This window comes from Rutilus rutilus (assembly GCF_951802725.1).
Source record: "Rutilus rutilus genome assembly, chromosome: 22".
NCBI classification, from domain to species: domain Eukaryota; kingdom Metazoa; phylum Chordata; class Actinopteri; order Cypriniformes; family Leuciscidae; genus Rutilus; species Rutilus rutilus.
In genome coordinates, this window is record NC_140227.1 from 28,055,438 (window position 1) to 28,081,247 (window position 25,810).

The 25,810-nt window shown below is 37.5% G+C and overlaps 1 protein-coding gene across 2 annotated transcripts in view; it reads right to left on the reverse strand.

The window, feature by feature from the left end:
• bsnb (bassoon (presynaptic cytomatrix protein) b) overlaps positions 1 to 25,810 on the reverse strand; it is an 88,412-nt gene that overhangs the window by 31,204 nt on the left and 31,398 nt on the right. For both annotated transcript variants that reach the window (XM_084395719.1, XM_084395718.1), the window contains exon 3: positions 23,433 to 24,332. In XM_084395719.1, coding sequence (XP_084251845.1) covers positions 23,433 to 24,332 — 900 coding nt within the window. The remainder of the gene's footprint in view (positions 1 to 23,432; positions 24,333 to 25,810) is intronic.

Genomic DNA, 25,810 nt, shown 5'->3' on the forward strand with positions numbered 1-25,810 from the left:
TTATTTTAAAGAACAAAGTTTGTTTTCTTAAGCTGCCATCAAAATACAAGAACTTTCTCGCATATGAAACATTTCTTTTCATTTGATGTAACCAACATAACAAGTGCGAGGAAAAATAACATTAAATGGTTATTGAGCGTGTATTAAAGGGATAGTTCACCCAAAAAATGAAAATTCTGTCATTAATTACTCATCCTCATGTCGTTCCAAACCCGTAAGACTTTCGTTCATCTTTCGGAACACAAATGAAGATCTTTTTGATGAAATCTGAGAGCTTTCTGTCCCTCCATTGACAGCTACGCAACTACCACTTTGACGCTTCAAAACGTTCATAAAGAGATCGTAAAACTAATCCATATGAATTGAGCGGTTTAACCACATTTTCTGAAGAGACACGATCACTTTATATGATGAACAGATTTAATTTAGGCTTTTATTCACATATAAACATTCATCAACTCACACATTAGTTGTGGTAAACGGAAGCTCAAGCATGTTTGCTTGATGTGCGAAAACCAATGAGGTTCATTCTCGTGGTACGCAGCACGTTTGACGATCTCTTTATGAACGTTTTGAAGCGTCAAAGTGGTAGTTGTGTAGCTGTCAATGGAGGGACAGAAAGCACTCAGATTTCATCAAAAAGATCTTCATTTGTGTTCCGAAAGATGAATGAAAGTCTTACGGGTTTGGAACGACATGAGAGTGAGTAATTAATGACAGAATTTTCATTTTTGGGCGAACTTTCCCTTTAACTAACTAGACTTTCAAACTTCTGAAGAAAATTTGAGTGGTGCATGTCCATGTGATTGACAGGGTGTTTCTAGTTGGTTGTTTACAGGCTCAAGTCCAGTCAACCCAGTTAAGATACATTCCAAATCCATTCAATGAAGCTGATCCCGCACAAGGAATCGGAGAGACTATCGACATTAATCAAACTTCCTTTGTGGTCAGAGAGGTGCTGAAAAACACACACAAGGACACTGTAAGATGTCTGTCTGGACAGCTTTGTAATGAATGCTATCTATCTTTGTCTTGTCTTGTGTGTGCTAGAGGCTACACAGTCTTAACTGTGCATTTGTTTACTTTTAACAACTAAAGGAATAACCTAGGGTTGTGAGAGTACAAACACTGAAATGTGTTAAGCAGTAAAGATTCTGCTATAGCATTTACAATATACCAAATGAGAGTGACAAAGAAACATGGAGTAATGTTAAAATAATAATGTGAAAATACAGAGCAAATGAGATGGCGTACCATTACCACATGGTTAAGTAAGCATTGGTAAGCATTACAATATAAGAAAATAAATACATTGTAATCTATACCATAACTGTTATATAAACGACCATTCAAAAGTTAAGGTGGGTACGATTTTTTCACAAAGCTCCATTTATTTGATCACAAATACAGTAAAACATAATATTGTGAACTATTATTAAAATGCAAGATCTTTCATATTTTAATATTTTAACATTTACCTAATTGGTAACACTTTACATTACGTTCCCTTTGTAATGGGTTTATAAAGGTGTTTGTTAATGATTAACAAGTAATTTACAAATGCATTATAAATCGTTAATAAGCAGTTATAACTGCATAAATAAAAAGGGCAACTTTAACGCAATGCCTGCCAAATAGTGAGCCATTTATAACTCACATATTAATGCTTAATAAATGTATTTATTCACTTGTTTTACTCAAACCCAGATTCCTTATTTCATGATGCTGAAGCGCTGAAGACTGAAGGGTGTTGTATTTGTGGTTTTCTCGTTAATATCTCATAACTTGTGTCAGTTTTCTTACTATGTTGCTTACCAGACACTTTACCCATGATGATACTCTGCAAAAAGGTCATGATGCCTATCCACAAATACAGTGCAATGCATAAGTTTAGACACCCATACTAAAGTTGACTAAAAAGAGGAATAAAAAATCATCTTTTGGAAACTGAACTTAATGCCTTAATTAAAAAAATTAGGAAAAATCCAACCTTTAAGGACACCAATTTTCTTTGTGAATGAATAATGTATCGTAAATAAATAAATGTTCTTCCTTAAAATACAGGGTGCATAAGTTTGGACACCCCTATGTTAAATTCCCATAGAGGCAGGCAGATTTTTATTTTTAAAGGCCAGTTACTTCATGGATCCAGGATACTATGCATCCTGATAAAGTTCCCTTGGCCTTTGGAATTAAAATAGCCCCACATCATCACATAGCCTTCACCATACCTAGAGATTGGCATGGTTTTATTTCAGTAAGCCTAATAGCTGGTTTGATTTGCATTGAGAGATGATCTTATGGAAAGTACCCCATGCCAATCTCTAGGTATGGTGAAGGCTATGTGATGATGTGGGGCTATTTTAATTCCAAAGGCCAAGGGAACTTTATCAGGATGCATAGTATCCTAATTTTTTTTTTACAAAAAATACTTAAAAATAAAAATCTGCCTGCCTCTATGGGAATTTAACATAGGGGTGTCCAAACTTATGCACCCTGTATTTTAAGGAAGAACATTTATTTATTTACGATACATTATTCATTCACAAAGAAAATTGGTGTCCTTAAAGGTTGGATTTTTCCTAATTTTTTAAATTAAGGCATTAAGTTCAATTTCCAAAAGATGATTTTTTATTCCTCTTTTTAGTCAACTTTAGCATGGGTGTCTAAACTTATGCATAGCACTGTATTTTTTTCAGGATTCTTTGATGAATAGAAAGTTCAAAAGAACGACATTTATTTATTTCCTTCAAAAAAAAATATCTTACTGGCCCCAAACTCTTGAATGGTGGTGTAAAATTACTTACACCGTGATATTCGTTCATACTGCCACCTCTACTTTAGTATCAATGTACAAAGTAAAGTAACGAAGTAACAATGAAGCCATTTCACAGACGTGAGTGGGCCAGAATCCCACACTCGTGTGTCGCTGCAGGATAACAGGCTGTCATCGGCGATTAAGCCTGTGCAAGGACGCGCTGTTAGTCCCTCTCAGGGCCGGAGCAGGGCAGGGTCATGTTTTCGCGCTCTTTATTTACGGCTTGTGTCGCTGTGCATCAGTCGCTTGAAAATGAAATCTCACAGACGCTCGGTGACAGACAGAGTGTAACGGTAATAACAACACACACACGCACACACCGTAGACCGTATCAGATGTTATCTATAATGAAGTGCGTGCCGTGTGAAGACTGTTGCTCTGTACATCATCTTCCTGCGGCCCATGATGCTCTCTGATTACCTGAGTGGAAGACTAGATCTCTTGACTACACCTTGGAGCATTTGACTCTCAACCCAAACATATTTTACTCCAGACAGCCAGAGAAAGTCTAATATCCAGGCACTGTGCGAATGGTTAGCCTATACTCGCTGGGCCATTTGTCATTTAGCAGACACTTCTATCCAAAGCAAATTAAAGTACATTTTCTACAGCCACCTGTGGGTAAGTATCAGGGCACACAATGGTGAAGCTAAAACATTTAGATTACATCCCAAATGCTTAACCACTACACCACCACCACTACAGGATGGTCTCTCAATGTCATACTATTAAAGTCCCAGTGAACCCGAAGTTGCAACCGACTTTACTCCAGTGTTGTGATGTATTTCCAAGTGAATTTTGAATCGAGGGCGGGTTTTGCTTTAGCGCACCTCCTCTCCATCACTCGCTCATAGCAGACTGACGGTTGGAGGGAGTGGTTAAGGATATTCAACCCAAGCGTCATCAGAGAAGGAACGCTATTCCAGAGTGGAAGCTAATTTTTAGATTTTGATTAAAGATTACCACGACAGGTAACCTGCACAGATTAATTGGTCGCTATAAGATTGGTAATGTGCGCTAACAAAGTTAATAGGGTCAATTTTGATTTCATTAACCATGTAAATGAGTTTCCACAACTAACTGATTAACTCATCAAGTGAGTTTCGATATCTAGCCATGTCAATACTGTGCAAAATAAAATAAAGTAACATTTTTATTAATTTCCCAGGGAATGCATGTATACCATGAAATGCAATGCAAGTTGCTTTGGATAAAAGCATCTGCCAAATGCATAAATGTAAATAGCCTAAATGTTGCATTCTCATCATTATGCCACGAGGCACTAAAGTTAGCATTAGCAAAAACATTTAGCCATGTTTGCAATGCCTTCGGGCAGCTCGGCATTTAAGTCCTATAACACTTGAATGAGGAAATCCTAAAAGCTCAAAAACTGCTTGACATACTTGCATTTAAATAACATTTTTAATAAGCAACAACATCTGACATGAACTGTCCCATAAATGTTATTTATTATGCTCAAATAGTGTTCAGGCTGGAACAGGCAATGCACAAGTCCTAAGGCCGCGTCTCAGAACCCTGACTTTACCAATTGAGGATTGGCTCTTTTATTTAGAAGTTGGGACTTATTCTGACATATTTCACTTTCTCCCCATTCATAGTAATATGAGTGCACTGTCTTGGTATATCTAATCTCACTCACTAGGATACTTGAGGTTTCTTACCATCACAACACTGCATAAACACACAAAGTACAGTATCTACAACGTGCTTTGGTGAAGCGATTACGTCTGCTTCCATAGAGCATGTTCCCTGCACAAAAAGGCAGTGGGAAATCTCCTGAGACATCCCGTCGAGGACAAGGACAGGTGTGAAAAGTGTAAGATCAGGGCCTTTGTGTATGAAGTGTCTAAGGGGAAGATTACTCTTGTAGGAACAGTTATTCACTGTCAATTTAACTGCTTTTGTAAAGGCCTAACAGGCAAAAGACTGATCCACTGGATTTTTTGTCTTGGTGTGAGATCTCTTCACCAAAGATTCACCATGGTAACCATAGTTTCCACCTAAATACCATAGTAACTACCGATATTGAGTGTGTCTCATTCCAGTTCTCTATGATGTAAATAAATAATCAAATTGAGTTATAAATATAAAGCTATAGGAGTTATAAATAATGACAATTCCGTGCTGGAATTTGTTCTTTTTAAAGCTAAGTGGTCATTGCTGTTGTTATCAGACGTGGCAAGCGACAACAGTAATGTATTCACTACTGCACAGCTGACCTACAAAATCCTGGGACTGATGGCGGCAGATGGAATGAATTTGTCAAATTAAATGTCACAAGTTCATTTAAGCACTTAAATTGTTCTGCAAGAATGATTGCATCCTCCGATTACTGTATAACAAGAACTCAGTTTTATGTACACGAAGCAAATCAATGCGCTGGTGAAATAGTTATTTAAAAGACTTCTAATGCAACGCTAATTTGTACATGTCTGTTTTGTCTAAAAAAAAAAGATCTGATCTGCTATAGATCTGATCTCTGGATTAATACAGCACATAGACTACAAAAACCGTAGAATAAATTAAATTATTTGTGCAATAACTAATTAATATGAATGAATTAAACCAGAACATCTGAATCCTCCTACTCATCCAAATGTTCACTTTTTAAAAAAAGTGAGGCAAATAGTAGTAACTAATAACTATGAGAGATACTCTAAAATACAGATTTCCCTCAACTATTCTGGCCAAACCTGAAGAGTGCAGAGTCATGAGTCTAGATTTCTGCAGATATCCCGTTTCCTCACTTGGCACATCTCATTTTCCTCTCCTCCCATTTCTTCATCCCTCACTATCATCTCATCATGTCTCAGCATCCATCTCTCATTTCTTCCTTCACTGCTCTGCAGGCCTGATGAGGAGATATGCAGGGCTGGCTGGGAGATGGGAGCCAATGTGACTGGAGGGCTATTTTGAAATGACCAATCACATTCGAGTAGATTTACATCAGCCAATCAGCTCAGGCAAGACTTAATTCAGGAAGACATTATGAGTCAGAAGAGCATTAATTTGACTGTTCATCTGAATATATTGACGCAGCACTGTGTCTATGTGTGTCTCTGAGCTAAAAGTGGAGACCCTTTTTAATTAATGGGTTTGGCTAGACTCCTTAATCAAGTGAAGACAAATCTTTTTGCAACACCGTACAAAGACATTCAAGAGAACAGTTTGGATTTTTTCCTCCATGATGGCAATGTCCCTGTGCCTAAAGTGAGTTCCATATTTGAACTTATACCAAGGGGCTGTTGAATGCTTGAATCTGATTGGTTGAAGAACATTCTAAGGTGTGCAATTATTTTCAAGGAAACGCACGGCTAACGTAGTTCCAGGCAGTTCTTGACCGCATTAAAGTTCCATATCACTTCACCAAATGATTTCAATTATTTCAAAGGTCCTTACAGCCTATAACAGCAAAAGAACCAAAACGAAGCAAAAATCAATATAGTAAACAATAGGATAAAAACGACAAATTATTTCCACGATTTTTTGGGCACAAAATGACTGTATTATTATTAAATACAAATAGAACTGTAAGTTAAAGATGCAGTAAGCGATTTCTGAGAAACACTGTTGAAAGTGGATCAGACCGAGCACCAAAACACACTTGTAGCCAATCGGCAGTAAGGGTACACACTCATTAGGGGGGAGGTGCCTGTGTTGCATAGCGTGTTTGTGAATTTGGGGGCGGAGCTATCAAGATAAAGGTGTGATCCTTTTGGGTAGGGGCGTGTTTGTTTTGGTGATTTCAAATATCAACAGCGTTTCTCAGAAATCGCTTACTGCCCCTTTAATATATAGTAATAGTTAATGGCCGAAAAATAAGGCCTTTTGTGGCTCGTTCACAGTGTAAAGACAGATAGGCAAGTCTAGGAGTCTAGATACAAAAAAAGATAAATTAACTTGGCTAGATCATAAAGTGTCCAACATTAGCTGACTTTTAAAGACTGAAGTGCCCTGGCCTACATGATTAAGGCTATAAAAGAAGAACAATGCCGTCATTTAATTATGAACCTTCCTGTCCACTGAGTCACATCTTTTCTAGCACCTGTGAGAAGAGACCAATTAAATCAATCAATCAATGCAGGCCAGCCAATCAGGGCTATCGCACACAGGAAGGAGGCCGGGCGAGCAGGAAATTCTGCGGTCAGATTCATCTGTGTAAAACGTATCCAGTCTGAGACAGGCATCGACCCCTTCAGAAGCATTAGTCTGATGAATAGAGCCGTCTGCATAACACAACAGCAATCTAGTCCGGAGACAAATGGTTTTTGACCTCTGCCAACACTCACGGATTCAGAACTCACAAAAACCTAGTTTTAGCATAACATGCTAACGGCGTTCAAAATAAAGAGAATTTAAATAATTCCTGTGTCATTTTAGCTCAAAACTAAAACCAGGTTAACGGTGTGACTTTTACAGTGCGAGAGACAATTTGGGAATCGTAAAGATTTGGTTACACTTTACAACAAGGTTAATGTTAATTTACAAATATACTATTGTTCTTTGTTAACTCATGTTTTTAATTATACATTAAGGTAATAAATTAATTAAGAAATGTCTATTTTTAACTCACACTGGGGAAAAAAAATCTCACACACAATTTTTTTTAATAATCAATAATGAGTGAGCATCAATGTTGCATTCTAAATTGTTAAATGATTCTTGTATTTTATATATATATATATATATATATATATATATATATATATATATATATATATATATATATATATATATATACAGTGCTATGCATAAGTTTAGACACCCATACTAAAGTTGACTAAAAAGAGGAATAATAAATCATCTTTTGGAAACTGAACTTAATGCCTTAATTAAAAAATTTTGGAAAAATCCAACCTTTAAGGACACCAATTTTCTTTGTGAATGAATAATGTATCGTAAAGAAATAAATGTTCTTCCTTAAAATACAGGGTGCATAAGTTTGGACACCCCTATGTTAAATTCCCATAGAGGCAGGCAGATTTTTATTTTTAAAGGCCAGTTACTTCATGGATCCAGGATACTATGCATCCTGATAAAGTTCCCTTGGCCTTTGGAATTAAAATAGCCCCACATCATCACATAGCCTTCACCATACCTAGAGATTGGCATGGTTTTATTTCAGTTAGCCTAATAGCTAGTTTGATTTGCATTGAGAGATGATCTTATGGAAAGTACCCCATGCCAATCTCTAGGTATGGTGAAGGCTATGTGATGAAGTGGGGCTATTTTAATTCCAAAGGCCAAGGGAACTTTATCAGGATGCATAGTATCCTAAACAAAAAAATAAAAAAAAATACTTAAAAATAAAAATCTGCCCGCCTCTATGGGAATTTAACATAGGGGTGTCCAAACTTATGCACCCTGTATTTTAAGGAAGAACATTTATTTATTTACGATACATTATTCATTCACAAAGAAAATTGGTGTCCTTAAAGGTTGGATTTTTCCTAATTTTTTAAATTAAGGCATTAAGTTCAATTTCCAAAATATGATTTTTTATTCCTCTTTTTAGTCAACTTTAGCATGGGTGTCTAAACTTATGCATAGCACTGTATATATATATATATATGTGTATTTGTATATGTATATATAAGCAGTTCCTATTTATTTAAACAAACATATATGTACCAAAACTTGATTTTTATTCAATCAAAATACAATAAAAACAGTAATAGCCTACTGTGAAATATTATTACAATAATATATATTTAAAATGTAATTTATTCCTGTGATCAAAGCTGAATTTTCAGCATCATTACTCCAATCTTCAGTGTCACATGATAACACGGCTATAAAAGCTACTAAAATGTCCTATTTTAACTAAGGTCTAACCCTGGCTTAACCCTGTCTGTGAAACCAGGCCTAAAACTTGGATTTCTAAGCTTCCCGGACTGTTTACCGCAACACTGGTGCCACATAATTCCCAGAATATCTCAGCAGAAAGAACAAAAGGGAAGACGGTAATCTGAAGTGACATATCCCGCCTCCATTCGGGAGAAATTGGGTGACTTGATCAAGGATCTCATATCGAAAGCAGTGATAAACTCGTTAAATGTTAACGATTTAGGGACGAGCGCCGCTGAACCTCCCTATCAATATTTTATTGGCCTGCCTTGCAGAATCAAGCTCTTTAATCACAAAGCGGAGGTGGGGTTCTTTCTTGCCAAAAGCGCATTCACAAATTTGCAGTCCGCAGCAAGACTCCAGCAGACACAATCACTCGGCTTGAGCTCCAAATACCATCAGTTTCAAGAACCCCTGGTTTTGCAGCGATCAAATTCCAGACTTGATTTTACGGTGACCTCGACATCTATTTTTCACTGTATAAAGTTATTGTTCCCTTTATGTCCAGTGTATATTTACTTCAGTGCCTTCTGCCTTTCAGTTGGCCTCACTTAATCACATTTTGTGAAGCAGTGCTACTCTAATAAACAACCTTCAGACAGGCTGTTACTCTACCAGCCCACGAAATCACAGCGCTTCTGACAGGAGGCCTGAAATGCTTCAAATAATTGAGTCGCCACAGTGACTGAACAGGCGGATATAGAGAAATGCAACTGCAAATGAGATTACACAGCAAAAACCCGATGGTCAGTAAGGATGCCGTCATGTATGAATGTGCGAGTGTTGGGAACAACAGAGCTTGATGAAACGTGTTAGCATGATTTGCTATCAGTAATGTAACGTAAAGATACGATAAACCAGTGCTGACTCCCTGTTGTTTCACTGATCTACGGCTGTCCTAAATCAAGCTATTTAAGCTAGTTAATAGGCCTATGTGTATGCATTTAAAAAAGTTTTCCTCTGTAACCATTTACAAATTCGGCACGTGTATGATGCCTATAGTTGTAAAATCTGTTTTGATTTTGAAAGTCATGTAGGGCCTAGTTAATTCCAGCCTAAAAGATTTTTACTCCAGAACTACATGTACAGAATACAGAAAATGTCTCACATTAAGCCACCAAAATGAAAATGAGGAACAAAATCACAATAGGTCTTCACGTTTTTCAGACAAGTGACACAATGACATGCACTTTTTGTCACAAATGTGAAGATAAATAACTGCAATTTCATATGGATAAAAATTTCTATGAATTTAAGTGGTGGTCCTGTAGGATGTAAGTCAATGTAAAAATATAGTAAACATTAAAAATGTTTAAAAAAACGCAAAGTAATAAAGTATAAATAAAGTCTAAAGTTTATAGCCAAACACAGAAAATCTTCACAAGAATTTAGGCAATGTTTAGTTGGTTCTTTTTTTATTATTTATTAATACTTCTTCATACTTTTATTTAGAAAGGATGCATCAAACTGACCAAAAGTAACAGTATATAAATGCTGAACTGTCTATTCATCAAATATTGTTTCTTGAGCAGCAAATCAGCATATTAGAATGGTTTCTGAAGGATCATGTGTGACTGAAGCCTGGAGTAATGATGCTTTGCCATCACAGGAATACATTTTAATCAAATACAAAATGGTTATTGTAATAATACTGCACAATATTACTGGTTTTACTGTATTTTTTTTATCAAGAGATGTCTTTCAAACATAAAAAAAAGAAACTCACTGACCTTAAACTTTTGAACTCTAATGTCATTTCTTAATTTAAAAATAAATGGCATGCTCAAAACAATAAAACAATTAAGTGCAGAAAAGAAAGTGGAGAACGAAAATGGTTCCAATTTCATACAGAAAAAAAAAATCCAGTGTGTAATGGCCTGAAAATTGTGTCCACTCATCTGCTGTTGGAAGCTCTGGCAAAAAGTTAATTTTCGACCCTAGGGCAAACACACACACACACACACACACACACACACCACCAGCCGGCCATGATTAGCACTGAAAGAGCAGCCACACAGGTGCGAGGCCAGTGCAGTGCCGAAACATCATCTCGACCCGCTCTGCCAAGAGTTGTTACCAATTCAATCAACATGTCAACAAACAAGAAGCCTCCCAGTAGAAAGAGAGTGACAGAGAGAAAGCCAGACACTGGGGCAGAAGGATACTGTCTCTACAAGTAGGAAGAGTGCAGCACACAAAATGGAAAATGAAAAAACATTTTGACAGAGACGGCGAAGAGAATCGCCTCTGCAGGTTAATCAGCTAAAATAATCACGAGATGCCAAAACTTGAGTCAAAAAGTATGCAAATGCCACTTTTTTGTATTATGTTCCAGCTATTCTGAAACCTCAACACACAATCACCCCAGTTTTATTGTGAGGCTTCCATGGTTTCTGCTCACACCTCGTTCTCATTATGCAATCGCCCACCTGTCAGATGCAACATCTTGTTAGAGTCACTGAAAATTCTGATCACTCAGTATGTGGGTTTATGCATTTCCATGTTTTGGCCTTTAACAGTCATCGGCTTATTATTTTGATGAATACATCTAATCCGTTGCTCTTATTTAACGGATTTGCTCACTATTAGAACATATGCCTGCATAAATGTTGATTATAATTACATTTAATTAAACTTTGCAAATGGATCCATGTCAAATCCAACAGCCAGACTTGACATATTAATCATAGATTGGGTAGCACTTCATAACTCTTATATATTATATAATGCTTGCTTGACTGACCAGCAGTTCTTGTGAAATCACGACTTTTAGTTATCTCTGCATATTAAGCTGGGACAGGAAAAATTGTAATATTGAAAAGAATGACACACATCACCTAACTAATATAACGTGACTGAATTATATTGCTTGCAAGGTAGAAAAATAATAGTTTTAAAGTTTGATGTTAAATGATAGTTAGGAAATGTATAGATGTAGAGGAAAAATGGATAGAAAGTGATAGAGAGGTCCAGACAGAATCTGCAGGCTTTCTTTGAATTTTCTGCACTTTACTTTTAAATAAGCTTGGCTGAGAGTACTACAGTATATTCATCATATTCTGGCTGAAATAAAATGAAACTAGCCAAAATATTTCAAAAGTGCTCCAATTCTGAGTAAATCTGGCCAGCTTTCTGAGTTCTGCAGAAAAAGGGATACAAAAGATCATCAATCATAATTAAATATGCAAATATATGCAAAAAAAGAACCAATTGCAATCAAGTATGTAAATATTGTTAGCTTTGACCATCAAGCATTCTAACAATGTAAGTCAAAGGAAGATTTCTAAGTCTACGCTTATAAAGACTGAAAATAGAGTGGATGACACATTTTTGTAGGCCAAAACCTGGAAACGAGTTAGCATTTTAGCATTTCTGGTTCCATCGTCTTGAAGTCAATGGGTTTTCTGAATGGGTTTTTTTGGTTAAATGCCTGAAATAAAGTCTGTGGTGAACACAAGCTCAAGATATTTTGACATTTTACTCTACAACATAAAATACATCAGTAATGTGATTTTATTCAAGCTTTTACTTGTCGAGAGAGGCTGTCAGCGACATTAAACCTCATCAGCCGAACGGGGAAACTCATCAGAATCATGAACTTTTGTTGGTCACAGAGCTTATTTTCTGCAATAATCCGAAGCCAATGGAAAAATCCTATTGGGTTTTTGTCGAGGGAACCAGGGTGATGCGAAATACGGGTTGGCCTACAAAAATACATCATCACTGCAGCACTCTCTATGGTTGCGTAAGAAAACAGAGCAATTCGTTGCAGAAAATTCTGAAGAAGAAAAATAAGATGAATTCATTTAAATTCCTGAATTTATGCTGCCTTCCAACCACTGTTGTTCAATCATAAAACTTATTATAAAGTGCTCCTACTGACGAAAATAAATGGAACGCAGGAAGTTATCTAGCTACCATCCAGTCAACAAGCCAAATCAATGTGAGCAGTGACACTACAAATCACCATTCTATTCAATTCTCTTCTCTTGTGTTGTACTCAGCTAATCCTATTGGATCCCCTGAGGTCACTTATCAAGTTTGCAGGCCCCGAGGGCCGATCCAATCACGCTGCGTACTTTCATCCTCTTGCTTACAAAAGGGTATCAGAAAACGGACACAAATCTCTCCGGCTACAAACAGGTATGTATAAATATGCGCAGGTCTGTGAGTATATTTGTAATGTGTATTACGTATGTCTGGTGTTGCACCCTGTGATATTTTGCCTGGCTTACGCTCGCACAGGGGCCATCTGGTCCGAGTTGGCTCTCCAGCAATGCAACAACTGATCCATGCCAAATGGGAGCGTCATGGCTTGTAAGGACGCCATAAACCAGTATGGCACAGTACGCTGAAACATATACATACATGCATGCATTGTCCCTGAGTCTGCTATCATGCCAAAGGACAGTTTTGAGGGACCAAAAGCAACAAATTAGCAGCTACAAACTGGCATGTAGCTAAAAGCTATCATGCTTACATCATACTAAAATACCACTTGTACTACTCAAACTACACAGCAATACCTGAAGAGCAATTCACAGAAACAGGCCAATGCACACACAAAACTCTTCCTCATTTGTCCATATAGATGTTAACACAGGCCCAACCCTGCAGGGTAAATGAAGTTTTTTTTTCTTTTTTTAAACCTGGTTAAGGGGCAGAAATGACGTAAAGAGGCCTGTATATGTAAAACAGCAAGGGCGAGAGAGACTTCATGCTGGAATGGCGGATTTGGCCACCGGTGTTGCAGACTCATGTTCACAGGGAGCCTTATAATATTGCCGCAATTAACTTAAAGGGCCAACCTTAGACAACATGTTTGCACCAAAGTGGTTAAAATGTAGTTTTTCATGATTATTTTCCACCCCCTCTCTCTCTGAACATCATGATTAAACGTACAGTACCAAATGATGTCTGTTTTGATTGGTTAACTTTTTGCATGTGAAATGCATAATACCATCCCCGCCAGGTTGCTGAAAACTGAATATGAACAGGGTCATATTTTAATGAGCTCAGGGTTGTGACATCCTAATCATAAAGATTTCTAATGTGCATTAAATGTGAGCGCATTTATCTAATAAGCACATTCCGTGGAACACAAAATATTACATTTTCAAGACTGTTTCAACTGTTTTTATCCATAAAATGAAATTCAGTGGGCTCCAAATCAACACTGGACCATATTGACTTACAAAGCAAAGCAAAGCAAAGATCCCTATTTAAAAAAACCTTCATGGTTATGATGTCACAAGACCACCTATATTTACATACTGTATCAGCGCTTTTTTTCATCAACTTGACACAGGGAGGATTGTACACTATGGTATTATAAGAGTTTGTCCAAAGATGTCATTTACATAAATAATTATTTAAGGTAAAGCAACAAAAACAGCCTATTTAATAAGGGTCACAAAGAGAGTGGAAAAAATAGTAATGTAAAATAAAAGTACAACTGTAATGAGAAAAGAGCCAGTGAAAAGAGCTAGGGAATTCCATTAAATAGCACTTTTAAAGCACAAAGAGTTTCTAGAACACATTGAAATGTCTTTTTTTTTTTTTTTAAGTAAATGATCCAGTTCAAGTGTATTTTGCTGACTGAGCACTTAAGACACTCTGGTTTTATTATCACCAGCTGTTAGATACCATTCATCTTTAGATATACTAGAGTGATCAGAATCATTTTAGATTAAAAGACCTGCCATTTTGTGTGCTTAGCTACGATACTGCAAAACGAGAGAAGCACAGCAACCAGGCGTCCTTCTTGAGAATGTTAGGCTCAAAATATCCGGGGCGTCATGAGAGTCACGATTCCCTGAGGGAGTCGACTCAGTGAGGTGCAAATTGGTGTGAAATATCCGGCGGTTATTATACGAGAGATTATGACTGCACATCTCATGATGTCACATCATTGCGGGGTTTAAATGATGGGGATTCCGCCACTCAAGTACAACAAGTCCAGTTGCTTTGGATTAGGATTAAATTCAACCAGACTCATTAATATGCGCTGCACATGACGAGCTGTCTGTCAGAGTTTCACACACTAGCTAAGCTCTTCTGAAGGGAGATTTACTGCGGAAACACAGCAGATGAGAGAAGAAGAAGGTTTTGGGGGATATTTTATTGATCTACACTTTATTTAAAGGTCAAGCATGTCACTTTTTGATGTTAAAATACTTTCTCAGAGGAGTCCTAGCCAAGTTTATTGTACAGAGACTTACTAGCAGTCCGACATGTCAAATTCTGGCTCAACCAATGGGGGGCAGGACTGCTGTTCTGTGAATAATGGAAGACAGAAGGTTCACATCTTTAACTTAATGGTCAAAATTTGGGCTGGTAATCAAAAGGTTGCAGCGGGTTTGAACCCACAAATGTTGATCCATACGCTATCGGGCGTATATGCGCTCAAGCAACTAAACCAGGGGATTGTCAACGTAAGAAGCTTTAAATGATCTGCTAAATGACTACTTATACAATTATAATATCTGAAATCTATCTTTCTGACTGCTTCAATCTATGAATTTAGCTCCAAGTCTGGACATATTACAGAATCATATCTTTCTATTTTTCGAAATCTTCACTGTCTATCTGTAAAACACTCTCGGGACTACAAGCTCATATTTGCACACTGACATCTCACTTAAAGCCACTGGGAAAACATCTATTTTGAATCTATTTTGCTGAATGGCTTCTTGTGCTGGATTTTTTTTTAATAGAAAGTATATACAAATATATGTTGTTAGTTTTCTAAACAGCATCCATTATTTTCTGTGAACAATGTAACCTTGATTCTTACTGGGCCACATATCATATACATTCCACTAATGTGACATGCTTAAAAAAAGCAACACATCTAATCTGATGACACTGGCCGTGTGTTTTAAATGAAAATCCCTGACATAGGTGAAACATCATATCCCCTGGATGCAAGCACACACGCACACACACACACACAAGCTGACTCTCTCACAGGCCTTGTTTGACACATGGATTCAAACTTTCTCTCTGCCTCTCATATCATGCACTATTTATAATGTGCTCTCCCTTTCTGAATTATTGATAGGCCATACCTTCTTTTTTTTTACTCAGCAGTTCACTCACACTTTGACATATACACACACACATACATATAGAAGATGAAGGTCTTTAGGATGGTGTAATCAGATATATGAGTATACACAGTCACACAATGCAACAGCTCAATGTTTTCTTACACAATTTTTTTTATAAAAGCATGCCTTCTGCATGTCAAAGAAAAATGTAGAAATAATATTTTGCATGACAAAAAACAAAAGCTATTTTTGGTGCATTAAGAATTTTTGCAATTGCGTGTCATTTTTTACATAACTATTAAACATTTCCCACCAAGATTTTCATGAATCCCCCCAAAATAACATACTTACATAAGTAATTTTTGGGGGTATGTATATATATATGTATATACACACACATATACATATATATATATATATATAGAAAATAAATTGCAGTTTCTTCATTTTGTCAGATGAAATTTGACTCAGATATGTTTATTAATATGAAACACTTCTGAATGACAACCCTCTCAATGAAGGCTTCTAACAAAACCTGTTTAACATACACAGCATGTACAAGTCCAGCCACTCAATGTAATACAAAGATCTAAATCCAAACCTTTCATACTGTAAGCTTCTTGAGGATTTACTAAGAGAAAGAGCTTTAACTTTATGTGGATAAAGATCACATTCCTTTTGGTATTCATATGAGTATGAGGATATGCAGAAAGCTAATGCTAAAATGTACATCAGGCCTATAGAAATATGAAAATACAGATAGTCACAAATGTTATTAATCTTACATTTGATGTGCTAAGACTTCAATTTTAATGTATATAGTCCCTCTTTTAAGACTCAATACAAAATGATATAACCAAAACAGTTTTTATGCCAAGATATATATATTATTACAATATATGCAAACACAACACGTTCAGACACCATTTTCCCCCACTTCAAACACTGAGCACAGTGTAAAATAAATGATAACATCCTCCCAAAATGACATGAGCTTCACTTTCTTCCCTCCTTCATCATGAGTAAGAACTCAAGCTCACAGCAAGCTGATGAATCACAACAACTAGCCATGATGGGAGATGCCTGGATTCATTTTTATCATCACTACTACTACTACTACTACAACAACACCCACCCACCCACCATCTTATTTAAACTGGAAGTAGACACAATTCTTCACTGCATTGTCTTTTAGAGCTACTATAACCATCATTGTTGCAGCATCCGGAGCGCTTATATGCAGCTGTTCAGATCAGTGTCGTATGAATTTATGAGCAGCTAAAAGCTCAGACTGACTCATGGTTTCTCCGAATAATCGAGTGATCTCATACTGCCGGCACAGACGGAATCCACAGAGCACAGTGAAAAGCCACTTTATGTTTCAGACCACAAAATGCCTGAAGTAAAGCACTACAGGCTGGAATTGGTAATAATGGAGAGATGTTGGCGTCATGTTTGAAGGAAAGGTCTGGAATGAGAATTTCAGAACACAAGTGAAGCGAAACATGGCTATCACAATCAAAACGCTGATGAGAAACGATCTCTCTCACACACACACACACACACACACACACACAAACACATTCAGCTCTAGAAGAAATAAAGGACACTGACAACAGGCTATCAAATCAACATAGGCTAAGGGTACCAATCTTATTCTACGATATACAGAAAGGAAAAAATATATGGAAATTGAGCTTTTGGGTCACAAAAACATTTCACTTCAAAATAAAGAAGAAAATAAATAATATTTTGCATAAAATAAGCTTCATTCTCTACATGAAGATTAAAAAAGGTCACGACATGGATTTTTTTATTTTATTTTAATATTCCTTGAGATTCACTTAGGCTATAATGTTTAAGTTTTTTGCACACACACACACACACACACACACACGCACACACACACGCACAAAACAACAACAAATATATTTGGAAAACTATTATTATCAACCTTCATTCTGACCCTCCGTCTGAAATGATCTGTTTTTCACGAGTTCACAACTACATATAATTATTACGGTAAAGGTTATGCGTATTTGGCGTGCTGTCCGGGTGGAGGGCTCCGAGCTCGGAATTTCTGCCCGAACCCAGAGTACTCCCCCCGTTGGTAAGAGTAGATGGAACTAGAAGTGAGGAGATGGAACTAAAAGTGAGGAGATGGGGTGGAGGTGGGATGCTGAATAAACTGTCAAGGAACAGAGGTGGGTTCTGCTGTTATTTATATTGTCCTGAGTTGATTACTGATTGATCTCCACTTGTGCTAATTGGGTTAATTATCTGCACCTGCTCCTCCCGAACCTTGTTAATAAAACATCATTTAAAGCTACACTGTGTGGTATTTTCCCCCATCTAGCGGTGAAATTGTATATGACTACCCAGTGAATATTAGTTTCTGTTCCTTTCAATTTCGAGGGCGTTTTAACTCCTACGGTGGCCGTATTATTCCAAGATTAACATGGCTTCCAGTTCGACTTCGTCCAATTGCGCCTTTAGAACTATCACCTGTGATCCGTCGCAGCACAGATTTATGTTACAAGGTAAACAATACTTTTTCACCATTGACGTGAGGAAAAGTAACGCAAGTTATACTAGAGGTCGTTCTGGCGTTATGCACAACCATGCTATGGTTAGACAAGCAACTATAAAACTTCGAATTTACACAAATAGGCTGAATTACCTGTCGAGAAGAAAGCAGGTAACTTCGGCGTCCGTTTTAAAATCTTTGCTCCTCATGAGCTCATTCCATCTGAATTTACAGGTATGTCCCTCTTTGGCTAATGTAGTTTCAAGATGGAGGGGCGACATGGCGACCGGCATTCGAACCCCTCACCCGTATGTACTTTCAATGGCAGATTATAAACTTACGAGAATACTTTATTACTTGAAAGAAGTAAATATACATTAATGAGCACATATCAGTATGCGGCCATTATACATATAAAAAACACCATTTACAGACAAAGCATTATGACATCATTTGCTTATGGCTTCATCTTTCAACAAAAGTTTATTTGCGAACTCTCCATTACACTGTGCCTCTTTTACAAAACAAAATGCTCCAAACAAACATATAATCCTCCGACGCGATCCGGGACGCCATTAAAATAAGCCATCCACTTGTTTCTGACATTCCTTCACTCTTCCATTAGACTCAAGTGTGTGGAGTACGTCAGAAACTGAACACACATCTGTATACTGTATCCAGTGTAGACAGCGTCTTGATTATAATGGGTTCTATTGGCTTTTGATGCAATGCTTTACATCCAGTGAGCAAATGTCAGCTGTTGAGCGACTCAATGCCAGTCGGCGGAGCCTATGGTGTGATGATGTAAAACTATTTGTCGATGTCTTGCTCTGGAGGCAGTCATATGCAAATGTATTGGCAAGTGTGACGTCACAGATGCCACAATATCAAAACTAGCCGTTTTTAGAGCTTGTTTAAATAAATGCATTGTTTGTAATGAGGAGGACATTTTAGCTATGAAATTTGCAGGATGTTTTAATTGTATAAAGACTTTTTTCATGAACATCTTTAAAAAATTACTCTAATACAATTATTTTTATATGTAATATTGTTTAATATTATATTCAATATTTATAATATGTTTATCATATATTTAAACCAATTTATTTTTATATAAATATTTTAATTTTAATAATTAGCTATTGTGATTTGGGGAATAATATACTTAATTGTCATGAAAATAATGGTTCAGAAAAAAAAAAGGTTTACAGTATTACATTTCTAAATTATTAAATTGTATTTCTTTTTTTTCTTTTGGTATTTTTGGTAAATCACCTTTTGGAAGTGAAATATGACATGTCAGGCTTTGAAACATTGATTCAACCTTTTATTTCTGACAGAATACAGAATGCCGCCCAAAACATTTACAAACTGCAGTTGAATTTCACGTTTCATAGAACAAGTATGTCTGCTTTCTTTCTCTTGCCTCCACATGATAGCACATCCAAACAAACAAGCATACGTTCATAGTCACACATCTTAAAATGGCATCTCAACCAAATGAATATGGAGCAGGGTCTACGGCGTGAGGATAAATTATGCATTATGAATATCTAGGTCTGTGATTTAAAAATACACAACACTTTTCCCCATGCAGTTGTTTTGCTCTGAAGATGCCTGCGAAACGGCAAACTCAGTCTAAGCTCAAACTCACTGGATCGCAAAAAAAATCAGCCAATTGCCACTTATGGATAAAAGAGGATTATAATATTTATCTGGCATGGAGAGCCCATAAGAGTCATTTTACCAAATACTGTAAATTCATTCAAAAGATGATTCAATGACTCATTTGAGTAATCATTGCTGTGTTCCATGTTCTTTCTTCATACTGCTAAGTTTACACTGCATGCTTACAATTGTTTTTTTAAAGTATGTGAAAGTATGCAACACAGAACAATAAATCTTTTAAACGGTAGCTGGCTAATGTTGCCACATGAGCTCATCCAGCATGTTTAATTCAGTGAGGTGACGTCATCTCAGATATAAATTAGTAAAAATATATTTTTGGCAGTACTACACAAATCATAGAATCATGGCGAAGATAATAAAAGTGCAGCAGATTTTTTGTCAGCTTTTTACGCTTTAAAATAAGTTATATGCCAATTATGGTGTTTTATTTAGGGTATATTGGTTGTGTTGCAGTTGCAGTAAGTGTCTGTCACCCTAATTGTGTTTCTGCCATCTAGGCCACATGCTGTTCCTATATTATTCAGACCTAGTTTTCGCTGGCTGATATAAATAAATATGTGGCAAATATGACGAGGGTTTTGCGAAGGGCCTCTAGAGGCTTCATCACACGTGTTTAAAGAGATATTTCAAAAATCGCTGTTTATTTGTTACTCTCTATATACAGTACAAAAAGATCCTTAACTAGCAAAAAAAGTGGTATTTTAAACAAATGTATGCAGTCTTACTGAAAATTATTAGCTCATTAGCTCATAAAAAATACTTAAAATGGACTGTTTCACCTAATATTTGTGTATTCTAACTTAAAATGAGCTTTTTATCTACATCTGCCATCTTGGATGGCATTTAAATGCATTGGATTTCAGTATTTTTGTCCCCTTTCCAAGTACTAAACAAGTCTTATCTAATGTTGTTTAGTTTCTCAAGTCAATTGATCTTGTTTTAGGGATGTTTAGATGTTTTTTGCTAAAGAACTAGACGAAAATATTGATTTAAACAACGATTTATTCTGTGTGCCTACTATTTGGCACAGCCTTCGCATCAGAATAGATCTATGCCTTAAAATGTTTTCTGTGTAGGCAGCTCACTATGTTTCAGACTGAAGGTATTCACTTTATAAATGTTAGAGCATCAGTCTAGATTGCATGTGTGTGGAGGGGAGGACTCTTAAACAAGCCTAAAATGGTTAGCTGTACTGAAAAGAAAAAGATTTTCTTACTCAGTAATTTGGTCTTGTTTTCCAATAAAAAGATCTACGAACATCTAAAAATGTAAAAATCAAGATAAACTTACTTGAGCAAAATGACAAAGATTAAATCTTGTTTTCTGAAAAATGCTTCAAACAAGAAAAAAACGGTCAAAATTCAGATTCAAAGGGAAAAAATATATTATTTTTTGCTGACCCTGGTCTGTTTTGATGGTTTTTGAGAAGTTTCAGGCATGTTTAAGCTGGTTGACCAACTAGACCACCTAAAAACAAGCTTGGACAGGCTAAGAGGCTGGTTTAAGCAGTGTTTTTTCAGCATGGCAGGAATATGTTCAAAGATATAGGATAAGATAAGATAAGATATTCATAAAAGGACAGAGTAACATCAGGTAAACCTCTAATATTAGCCTTGATACGAGCATCAATGCCACAAGGGGTCAAACTAGTCAGAAGAAAAGGTCAGATGAGAGAAGAAACTGCTGCCAACATCCTTTAAAGTCAACAGTAAATCCAAACTCTAAAGTAAAATAGGTTGCACATGCCCTTTCATGTTAAATGTAACCATTTATTTCCTCTTAAAATCATGAGAAAGACAACCGATGGTATTCTCTTAAGATTATCCCGTAGCAATGACTTCACAGCTGTGTCTATGTAAGGACTGAGTGAGCTCATAAAACAATGCAACACTTCCCTGAAAGCTTGTTATTACTGCCATCATTCAATCAGGCCTGATTTGCATATTTATCCTGCAAACACTCCCAGCTTTTCTTTCTGTCATGACAGAACTTTCCAGCACAGCTAACAGGGCAGGGTCAACTTAGCTGGCCTCTGAATTAAGTAGCCTAAAAGCGATCAATGAGAACAATTTGCATGAGGATCGTTACTTTATTGGAAGGAAATGAAACCATCTGTGCGCTCACGGTCTGTTGACCTGAGGGGCAGTGAGCCATTTGATGGCTTTTAGCTCGACAGTAATGAACGACTTCAAAGATATCAAGACAGGTGATACAAATGTGAAAGAGTTTTCAGAAATACTCTGACTAAGGTCGCTCCTCACAGGCTGAAAGAGAAAAGAAAACAGATGAAGGTCTGGAAAGACTCTCTCAATATGATGTATATCCTCATACAGATATCAATAATGTAATGAAAAATATCTGCCTTCAATTTTCAGAGCTGCATCGCCGTTGTTGCGAACAACCTTTGCAACAACCAGCATCTGAGGAAATTATATCAGTAAACCTCAGTGGAGGTACAGCTCAAAAATATAAAATTATAATTTCATTATTTCATTAAAAAATAGATTGCATATATCTGAAATCCTTAAAATATGAATACATCGTATACTCTGACCAGAATCTCTGCATTCAAATGCAAAATGCCATTTGTGATAATCTATTGACTTCCATTCAATCAAGAAGGCTTGCATAAAAAAGAAAACGTTGTTGTCTATCGACTCACTTCAACAGTTCTTTGGTAGCTTAAAGGTCAAGAATCTTTTCTAAATCTGGCTACTTTTCAAATATATTTTGAAATGGCCACTAAAGCTCACTTTTCATAAGAACAGATTACTGCTCCGAATTGACCTCAAGTGAACATGTCAGACATGTCAAAGTGTCAAACATGTCTATAAAATATGATCTATAGTTAGACCTTTTTTTGTAAAAATCAATATGCAACGTTACAGATAAAAGCTACCCGTTCAAATAACATATTACCATATTAATATGACACTATGTACAATATCATATTATGCAATCAATGATCTTTGAAAACTGAAAACCGTATCATAATACGCCTCCATATAATTTTCTAAACTAACCCTTGGCCACACAATATCTGTAAATCGATTAGTCTCAAAAAAGAAAACCCTATTACAGCAGCAGGAACTAAAGACTAGTCTGACCCCGATACAACCACCACAAAGCTGTCATATACACTTTCCAAAAAACATTCAACATGACAAAAAAGTTCCTACATCCCTCAGAATTTTCACTATGTGATGAAATTTAGCCTAAGGTAAAGAGTTATCTTGGTTATTCATAGTAGGAGTGTCATTGTGGACTTCAATAATACTATAACCGGTCAGACAAAAATCTGCCAAAGAACATCTCTGGACACCTGTCAAACAACAATTATTGAGAAAACAAATGAAACTAAACTGATGCAACAACGTCATCAGATACTTGGATGCTGCAAGTTGATACCAAGGACCTAAAATGTAAAACCTTACAAAAGTACACAATCGCCCAGATAAAAAAAAAAAGCTCATCTTACCTCGGTCAGGTGAGGCGTGGGGTTGAAGCCGCACATGTTGCAGACTTGGGTGTGGCACTGGGTGCAGACGTTGTAGTTCGGGGTCTTGGCTGGATCTCCAATGTTTAGCTCAGTCTTACACAGTGGACAGGACACTTTGGGCTTTGGAGAAACTTCCTGCCGTGATGGAACTGGCTGGGCTGCAGGTTTAACACCTGCTGCAGGACCTGGACCAGGCCCAGGCCCGGGGGGTCCCGGCTGCTTCTGCGGAGGCTTGGGGGAGGAAGGTGGTTGGGCCGGCGGTGTGGTTTGCACCGGATCCACTGATATCAAACTACTGGCCTGGTTCAAAAGCGAAGCGCCGAAACCGAAGAGTTTCCCGAAGGGCTGTTCTGGTGGAGGAGGTTGGCGGGATGGGGAACTTCCGGCGCTGCGAGTCTGGTCCTGTCGCGGGGCCTGAGGCTGGAATCCAGGCCCTGACCGGGAGAGGTCAGGCTGGGATGGGGCTTTGGCCATGCCTGGTAGAGGAACAGCGCCAGGAGCAGGAGGTTTGCTTTGAGGGGTAGCTTGAGGAAAGGTCAATTTCCTAGCTTCTGAGGGAGGCTGGGACTGAGGCTGGGACTGAGGTTGAGGTTGGTGTTGGGGTTGGTGTTGGGGTTGGTGTTGGGGTTGAGGTTGAGGTTGAGGTTGGGGTTGAGGTTGAGATTGAGGTTGAGGTTGGTGTTGGGGTTGAGGTTGAGGTTGGGGTTGGGGTTGGGGCTGGGTCTGTGGGGGTGCCGTAGGCTGGGATACAGGTTGGGGTAGAGGTTTGCTGGGCTGGGACGGTGAGTGGATCTGCTGCTGGCTTTTCGACCGTGGCGTCTCCATATCCATCCCCAATGCCCTCTGCATTTGACAGTTCAGACACAACCACTCTTGCACCTGGGAAAGACAATGAACCAATTACTGACTATGTAATTATATCAGAAGATTTGGACATTACTTTACATAATGAAGAATGTCAAGGTGAAAACATGAAGAAAATAAAGTGAACTAGAAGACAAGACATAACAGCAGGTTGCTTGCAATACTGAGAAGGATGTGAACAAATTACTAATCCCAAGTATTTCACTTTTGTACATACATGTAACTTGTGTTACTGCTTATAAATGAGGTGTGGTGTGCTATTACTTTTCTCAGTGATCACACTTACACACCATGTGTCCAATAAAGTAGAGGGGGGGAAATCCCATAGACTTACTTTGAAGGAGTAAGATCTGGGGTGCCCAATCTTGCTCCCAGAGAGTCACCTTACAGAGTCTATCTACAGTACAACCTTCTCCAATAAACCTACCTGGAAGTTTCAAGTAACCCTGAAGACCTTGATTAGCTTGTTTAGCCTCCTGGAGAGCCACGTTTCAGAGTCTAAATCCAAAGTTCTCCAATAAACCTTACTGGATGTTTTGAGTAACCCTGAAGATATTGACTAGCTGGTTCAGGCATGTTTAATTAGAGTTGGAGTTAAAATCTCCAGGTAGGTGGACCTCCAAGGGTAGGATTTGACACTCTTGGACAATATCTGTATCTAGTGGCCAGAATATCATAGATACTGTGATCCAAACAGCACAAGGCATGTCTTCGCCGGGCACTGGAAAGGGAAAATAATAATGATAGACATGCCTTTCAACCCTCAGGAACTCAGTAAAGTCTTTGAAAGAAACAGAGATGACCACTACAGAATGAAACACACCCAGGACCTTGGGGTGTGCTAATTTGAGTTAACAACCACCTTCCAACACCACAGTAACCACATAGAAACATGCAACAAAACACTCAGAATAAGAAGTTTAGCAAAAAATCCGCAAAATCAGCTTGTACTACTTAATAGGTAGGTATAAAACTAATACTGCAATTAGAAATAGTAGCAGATTTTATAATATCATCAGCTCATTTGACCACTGGAACAGGAAATGAGACAACATCAGCAGCACTAACTACCTAACTGACACAGCTAGCACAATTGCTTCATAATCTACGACAGAGATGACATGCTGCCACGGATAAATAGGATTCAGTAATAGGATCAAAAGGCGCAACTGATGTCCGGTCAGGACATTTGACTTCATGAATGGATTATAACCATATGAGGGGTTTGATGTCGAGTATATTAGCCTGTCTAGTGTCCCTCCGCTGATGCGTTATTTGGAAATGACATGTTGAGACACGACATGGCGGATTTAATATAACTGTCCGTCAAATCATATCAAACAAAACTGTAACATCTGACAGCTCGACTGACACGATATGACACTGGTTACTCTGTGGGAGTTTCTGTTTAGAGCTGGTAGAGGAAACAGACAAGTGTGTGCTAAACTGCCTTCTACTGAAGATTAGAGGACAATGATTGTGATTGCTGCAGA